Consider the following 8,650-nt stretch of genomic DNA (forward strand, 5'->3'; position numbering starts at 1 on the left):
GAATAAAATATATTATACCTGCAAACCTTATACAAATTTTGAACACAAAACAAAAAACATTTTCAAAGATATGAACGAAATATTGATTTTCAGACGATACAAAAATATGTACACCCTAACGGATTATTTGCTATATTCAATATTTTTCTAAACAAAGAGATGGCCACATCACTATCTTTGTGTACCTGGGAGGTATTATATCTAGGGAGCTTAATAAGGAGCTTAATAACTGAATAATATTGATTTCAAATTTTGACACAAGGCGGAGGAGTCTAGCCGATTACATCGACCCAAAGCGCTCAACTGGCACTTATTTTATCGACTCCGAAAAGACGAAGGGCAAATTCGACCTCGACGGAATTTATACTCAGAACGTAAAGACGGATGAAATGCCGCTAAGCATTTTGTCCGTCGTGCTAACGATTCTGCCAGCTCGCCGCCTGAATAGCTTAATAACTAGACCAAGCAAGTTCTTTTGCATACGGGTGCCTGTGGAACCATATCTTCTCAAACTCAAACTTCTATTTTTCACAGATTCAATTTTTACCACAGTATTTAGACTCTATTATGATATAATGATACGAAATGTGGATGCCTCCACAGAAAGCCAATCGAAATATTGGATTCATTTCACTGACTGAAATCACTTGGAACGGCAAATCTGCTGTCTTCTCTGACCCGAGAAAGTAATCATTTTACATACATGTATGTATGTATGTATGTATGTATGTATGTATGTATGTATGTATGTACGTATGTACGTATGTATGTATGTATGTGCAGTTTTGTATGTTTTATGCATGTATTCTCATGGATATATTTACATATCTAGACATGCTCATTTATATTTAAATGATAAACTTCTGGAAAGTTTTACAGATTTTTACAACAATAAAACTATCAGGAGTGAGAGACCCCTAGCTGTTATCGCAGCATCTTTCTAGGAAAAGGACACTGTGATGTAAAATCTGCGTTTTCACGTGATAACATGTCATATTGGTTCGGCCGGTCACTAAATACTAATCACAGAGACTCAGAGAGTGGTACTCGAGTTATAAAAGCGTTTATCACTATAATCCAGTGACGTACAGGTGTCGCTTTATGGTGACCTCATTTATTATTCCATCTAACGAATGCCCTATAGCAATCAAGGAGTGCTCATATTTGCAGACCTAACCAGTTAGAAACGCACAGTAAGTCACAACTTTCTTCTGTCACATACGTTTCAAACTGTGCAGGTCTGCAAAATCATTTGAGAGGTCACAGGCGGAAAGCCAGAAATGCCCTTGAAAACGATGAAGCACAAAGAGACAGCAATCATCTGTCTGTCTGTATGTATGTATGTATGTATGTATGGATGGATGGATGGATGGATGTATGCATGTATGTATGCATATATGTATATATGCATGAATACACGCGAACCGAATATCCATTACCAAGATGAAAAGTCGCTTGAAATGGCCCAGAACCTCATCTTTCATGTAAGAAAACAAATAACTTTCCATTACGTGTATAGTAGTCTGGTGTTTGACTTGGTGTATAGTAGCTTTGTGTTTGGCGTTGCAAACGTGTGCTCAAGAATTGAGCATTTTAAACTTAATTTTGATATACAGCTGTTTCATGTGTATTAAATAAGAACAAGGTATTAAGTAAAAGAGAAAATAGATTATTTCATTTGATGCTATTACACAGTAGCTGGAGTAAATTACTCATGGAAATATCATTCTTAAAACGCCTAGAAACCGAGTACTCTAAGACAACCACACGTCTATATATTAGAACTGGCCTGAGATAACACATCTAGCGCTAGGAAGATGTGCACTGATAGTTTTATTGCGAGCTCTGACACTAACCAAGTAGAGTTGCGATGTATCTCAGCTTATATGATATCAAATGTGTATCCAACATATAAGTCTCCAAGACAGCTTCATGCTAACATATCTTCTTAACACATGCACCTTTTGATTTTATTATTAAGAGAATAAATATACATACCTGCTTACAAAGTTCTACACGCATGAATAAATCGTGAACAATAACATAACCATAAATTTAATCAAGAAAAAATGTCTCCATAACACTGCTCCATCACAACCTACTCTACAACCTAATAATCAATACTATGCAGCTACACCCAACATAGCTGAGAAACAGAGACTATATAAAGCCAAAATTAATTTAAATGCATCACAGTCCGATGATGGCTTAGCTGGACGAAACTTCGAAGTCACTGTTAATGTTATTCTTGTTAAAGAGTAATGAAAGCAGTGTTTAATAAGAGAAAATAGTGTTTTCTAAGAAGCCAAACGAAAAGATAGTCCAACAAAAAGATAGCTCAACTAAAATTATACAAACAAGAAGAAGATGATGATGATGAAGACGACGACCAGGTGAAACATATTACGTCTATTGGCTCAGTAAAACAGTACTTTTTCTACTCTATGCACAAGGCCCGACATTTTTGGTGGGGAGGAGGCCAGTCGATTAGATCGACCCCAGTATGTAACTGATACTTAATTTATCGACACCGAAAGAATGAAAGGCAAACTCGACTTCGGCAGAATTTGAATTCCGAACGTAAAGACAGACGAAATACCGTTAATTATTTCGCCCGGCGTTCTAACGCTTCTTATTTCTTTATTGCCCTCAAGGGGCTAAACATAGAGGGGAAAACAAGGACAGAAAAATGGATTAAGTTGATTACATCGACCCCAGTGCGTAACTGGTAGTTAATTTATCGACCACGAAAGGATGAAACGCAAAGTCGGCCTCGCCGGAATTTCGCCCGGCGTGCTAACTTTTCTGCCAGCTCGCCGCCTTCTCACTAAAACAGAACAAGTCAATCACTGGCTTGATAAATTAGTTCTTTCTCCTTAGATATGTTGTCATATACTTATGTTAGCAATCATAATTATCCTCAAAGACTACGTTTTCCAGAACATATATTAATCCTTTCTGAGTCTGAATTGCTACTACTCCTACATGCGAGAAATGAAATTTTTTTATTTCCCAAATTCTCAGTAAGCACAAACTGGTATTTAAAAATGATATTTAAATGATATTTAATTAGAAATTGTAATGCTGCCTTTATTTGTTACATGTAAGTAAATAATGTAATATTCTTAATTTCAATTAATCCCATAGTGTACATGAATCGTGTGAAACAGCAAATATGCTAACCTCTTGATATATCACGTATTTTTTCTAACTTTTCTCTTGCTTTATGTATATCGGAATCCAGTTCTGGCATACCGTGAGCGACGCATTCAACAATCACATTTTCTATGGTAGACTTGTCTCCTTTACTGAGGGTGTCTTTCAATTTTTCGCGCAGAATTTCAGGAGATTTCATTCCTAGAATATTTTAGATACAAATTCTAGTTTTCCAGTTTTCTTTCATTTTTATATCGGTGTTTACAAAATCCACACATACATGCACATATTTGACGGAAGTGACAGCATAAGAAAATCAGCCTATTAGATATTTCGAAGAGTTGTAGGCATTAAAAGTTTATCATTACATACAAAAAAACTATTTTTCGGAAATTCCTAGTATAAGCATATTGGTAACAACTTCATTGTTTTAACAATAGTCATCAAAATATTTGCGCGTCTATTATTTAGTGGATATACAACCACCCAATCTACTAACATTACTAGATTCTATAGAAGGCATGCAATTTAGCAGAGTTCTGACCTCGTCCACCACCGATGCTTTCTAAAACATCTCTAGCTTGACGTAAAGTACTCGATAATTCAGGATATCCGCTAATTTCGCTTTCAGTTATGGCCTGTAATAAACTGCCCATATCTTTTTGCTCCATCGCAGTTTCAAGTTCATAGCGTAATGATTCGGGAGACTTAACATCTAGTAATGAAAACAGAATTCATAATATTAACATTCTAATTTTAATAAAAAATAGTAAGAGTAGTATGTATTTCAGTAATAAATATGTTTGGTTGTTAATATGAGGGTGAGCTACAAAGTTCAGAGACTAGCTATGAAGGAGTGATGCTAGAGTTGTGAAATCTTGCATGCATTAATTTTAATTCATTTTATTAATAACTGCATTGTTTATTTCCAGGTAAACTGACATCTGACTGCTCAAAGAAGCGACTTCTTTTGGAAGTCGACGAAATCTAGCATCATAGTGCTATCAAATACGTGCAGAAGTGTTTAGCCTCCCAAAGACTTCCATGCTCACTTAGTTGCTATATTAGGGGATAATGTTCCAGCTTTAGCAGAGTTATTAATGGTGCAAAATAGGTATCTGAATTTAGGAGAGGAACGGAGAGTCTTGAAATGACCCAGTTCTGGACTTCCTGCGACTGCAACCACTGAGGAAAACATTGATCGTGTTCATCACATAGTGATGGATGCTATTAGCATATTCCATACGATAGCTGAGAATATACTGTACAAAGAACTTGGCAGCATGACAGAGGTTTCTGCTAGTGGAAGCCACGCCTTCTGACACCCGATCAAAAGGACATCAGGTTGATCACATCACAGTAAAATCTGACATTGTTTAAGGTAGAATCACCTAGTTTCCTTGGACTTTTCCAAACCCAGGATGAATGTTGGCTTCATCACTTTGAATCAGAGACAAAGAGACAATCTATGCAGTGTAAATCCTTATCTGCTCCAAAGAAGGCCAAAGTTTCATCTGCAGGGAAGATGATGTTCTCAGTTTTTTGGAGGATGCAAAAGGGCCCCACCATCAATGGCGTTTATTATGCCAACTCGCTGAGGTGGTTACGGAATGCTATCAATATCAAACGTTCAGAAAACTTCCGAAAGGGGTCTTGTTTCGTCAAGACAACGCTCCAACACGCAAGTCCCTGTTTTCAATAGCTGCTGTGAGTGACAGTCGCTTTGAAATGGTTGATAACCCACCCTGTTATACTGATTTAACTCTATCTGACTATTATCTGCTCCCCCAAATGAAAAAACAAAACACTTGACTGATAAACAGTATCGCAGTGTTGATGACGACATATCTGTTGTTAATGACTTTCTTAACCAACAGGATGAAATCTTCTTCACCAATGGAAGAAGTGTGTGGACCGCAAAGGGGGACTATGTGACTCATTTTGTCACATTCCATTCGAGTATCTTGGTCAACTTATGAACTTTACAACTGACCCTCGTACATATGTTTAAAATATTAAGAATTTAATCCTAATACATATAATTTATTTGAATATATCGAAATACTAGACTTGAACATTTGCTGGAAATAGTTTAGTCGGTTCTGGCGATAAAATGTGTAAAAGCTTTTTTTTTTTTTTAAGACAACTTCTGATCAAAATGTAACATTAAAACTGACAGTCCCAGTAAATTCTATTCTTTACAAAACATTGGGGGTGGGATTTACTGTACGGAGCTAACCTTCTTCTATGTCTTCATCCTGAAATTCTAAAGTGTGTAAGAGATCTCTGGCTGTTTGTATATCAGCATCCAATCCGGAGAAGCCAGATGATATACATTCATTGATAACTTGTTCCAGAATCGACCTATCTTTTAATGCTATTGCATTTTCTATCTTTTCTCGCAGGGTATCGGCAGTTTTGTATCCTAATAACAAAAGAAACATTTTTTTTAAAAATTACAGAAATGCTCATTACTATAATGAAAACACAAAACACGCTTGTTCAAAGGATATGTCTATTTCCATGAAAAATTGAACATATTTTCACATAACCATTAACAAACGAAATATAAGCCCGTTAAGATAAGAATTAAGTTCTAGAGATAGTTAAAAAGGATAACGTAGTTGAGGTTCTATAAATATTTGTTATTGGATAGAAAATGTGTAGATTTCGATTATATTTTTGGCGTGACTAGGATTAACATTTTTTATGATTATAAAATAGTTTGCATCTTCATATCTAACCTCCTGCACCACCACCCATCATTTCCAATGTTTCCCTGGCTTTTCGCAAATATGCACTTAATTCTAGAAATTCAGCATCTTCGCATTCTTCGATAGCAGCAAGTAATTTTCCTCTATTTTTCTCTTTGGTGGCTGTTATCAGTTGTTCTCGTAACACGCCAGAACTTTTAATAGCTACCAATCAAAACAGAGAATTATATAAGTGCACAGCAATATATCAAAAAAATATTAGTATAACTTAGTAAATTTGATATATTTTACACATTTGACGAATTTACATTTGTTTAAAACGTTATGAAATCAGAAAAGAAAATTTAAAATAAACTATTCGTTAGCACATGTTTACAAAAGATACATCTTTTTGAATTGATATAAACCGCGTCTAGTTTGATTACTTTCATATATCATAAATAAAGTAGTTTATTCTCAAGTACGTCGTTCCAAGGAATATATTTGCAATGCTTCACAATTTATATATTTACAATAAACTAATAATATTTCTAAATGCTTTTATATATTAATGTGATAATGAAAGTGATCGAACCTCCAGACGCTCCTTTCAAAGTAGAAAGCAATTCCCGTGCTTCCTGAATACAAGGATCAAGTTCAGGCATCCCAGCTGCCACACATTCATTAATAACACGTTCCAAAATTGCCCTGTCTTTTCTCATTATTGCTCTCTTCAGTTTGTCAAGGAGTATTGGAAATGTTTTTATCCCTGCATAGAATCACCAATCATCAAAACTAATGGAATTTCTATATTTATTACAAACGCTATCATTTATCATTATTCTTATAGTTATAATTATGTAAGAAATTGATATTAATGTATTATTGTTATCAGTTTTCATAAATCAGCTGCTGTTATCCCTAATGTTTGCGATATTTTACTGAAACTATCTCACATAAATATTAAATGTAATTGATAAAATTATCACAAAAGGTGGGTGTATTTTCCTGTATTAATAATTTAATACATTTATCAATTATATAATTCGTTGATTGATCAGTTCTAGGTTAATACAGAGAATCATTCTATTAAAATAATATAATCAACAATCGACAAACTACAGTAATTAACGTATGGTAACCTCCAGTGCTTCCACTCAAACTTTCCAGAACCTCGCGAGCCCGACGTAAGTAAAAACTGAGTTCTGGATAAGCAGCTACTTCACATTCCATTATAGCATTTTCCAAAGCAGCTTTGTCTTTGCGTCTCATGGCAGATTTCAGTTTGTCACGAAGTGCATTGGACAATTTTGTTCCTAAATTACACAAGACATAATTGTCAAAAGCAAATCAACACCTCTGAACATAAAATAAATTTTTCACTATGATAATTATCACACAAAAGGTAAAGATATATATTCACATACCGAAATATTATTAATTGTTAAAAATAACACATATAACTCAAGTTTGTTTTAAAGAAAAATCAGCAATCATTTTAAAAACATCTGTGAATTTTTATGCTTCAAGGATTGCTAGCTAACCTTCATAGCTTTCACCTAATTCTTCCAATAATTCTCGAGCTTTCTGAATTTCATGATCTAATTCGGGAAACCCTGCTGCAACACACTCATTGATTCGTTTCTCTATTTTCTTTCTGTCTTTACGCCAAACAGCCTTCTTAAGTTTATCAAGAAGAGCTTCTGGTGTCTTGGATCCTATTAGCATTACCAAAATAATAAAAGAAAAGACCCGTTTTAAATTATGTTTCCAAACTATTCCATATCATTCCCCACATATATGTTTCCACGTATTTACTCAATATTTAATAACAAATTAACTATATGGAGACACACAGATAGATTTAGTACGACAAAATTAGAAACTCGATAAGTCAAATATAATGACCCATAGGCAAATAGAGAGTTTAATAAAATATATACAAAGGAAGCCAACCTCCACGGCTTCCTGTCATTATTTCCAGCATATCACGAGCATCACTCAGTGGAAGACTTAATTCAGGATAGAGTACATTTTCACAGTCTTGGATAACTTTCTCTAGTTTATCTTTGTCATTCTCTTCCATAGCCGTTTCTAACTGACTGCGCAAAGTTTGAGACGGAATAGTCTCTACAGCCAAAAAGAAATACCAAACTTGAATGAATTTATTTTTTATACAAAATTTGCACTCAAATATTTTAGTTATATTGTAGTCATTAAACTGATGGACATAGAGTTATATTAAATATATTCATATTCAGAACCTGTGTGTCTGAGTATCATAATAACAACCGTTTGCTGTTTGCTCTTATTTATAACATGTAAAATAATCCTCTATTTCTACAAACATCGACGTCTCATTCTTTTGTTGTTATACATATTATTATTATTATTATTAGTATTGTTGTTGTTGTTGTTATTATTATATATGCATATATATATACATATATATATATATATATATATATATATATATATGTGCATATATACATATATAGATATACATATAAACAGAAATATATATACATATATAAATATATGTATACATATATATATATAAATATATATACACGGATATATACATATATACATATATATACATATATATATATCCATATATACATATATATATATATATATATGCATATATATATATACATATATATACATATATGTATATATATGCATATATATAAATATATGTATATATATACATATATATATATAGATATATGTATATAAATACATATATGTACATATATACAAATATATAGATATATGTATATATATACACATATATA

The 8,650-nt window shown here is 33.4% G+C and overlaps 1 protein-coding gene across 1 annotated transcript in view; it reads right to left on the reverse strand.

Moving 5' to 3' along the window:
- LOC106876157 (uncharacterized) overlaps positions 1-8,650 on the reverse strand; it is a 183,111-nt gene that overhangs the window by 118,323 nt on the left and 56,138 nt on the right. The window contains exons 38-45 of the mRNA XM_052969507.1: positions 7,806-7,979; positions 7,394-7,567; positions 6,992-7,165; positions 6,445-6,618; positions 5,901-6,074; positions 5,396-5,581; positions 3,701-3,871; positions 3,184-3,357 (exon numbers count right to left, since the gene is read on the reverse strand). Coding sequence (XP_052825467.1) covers positions 3,184-3,357; positions 3,701-3,871; positions 5,396-5,581; positions 5,901-6,074; positions 6,445-6,618; positions 6,992-7,165; positions 7,394-7,567; positions 7,806-7,979 — 1,401 coding nt within the window. The remainder of the gene's footprint in view (positions 1-3,183; positions 3,358-3,700; positions 3,872-5,395; positions 5,582-5,900; positions 6,075-6,444; positions 6,619-6,991; positions 7,166-7,393; positions 7,568-7,805; positions 7,980-8,650) is intronic.

This window comes from Octopus bimaculoides, chromosome 7 (assembly GCF_001194135.2).
Source record: "Octopus bimaculoides isolate UCB-OBI-ISO-001 chromosome 7, ASM119413v2, whole genome shotgun sequence".
NCBI lineage: Eukaryota > Metazoa > Mollusca > Cephalopoda > Octopoda > Octopodidae > Octopus > Octopus bimaculoides.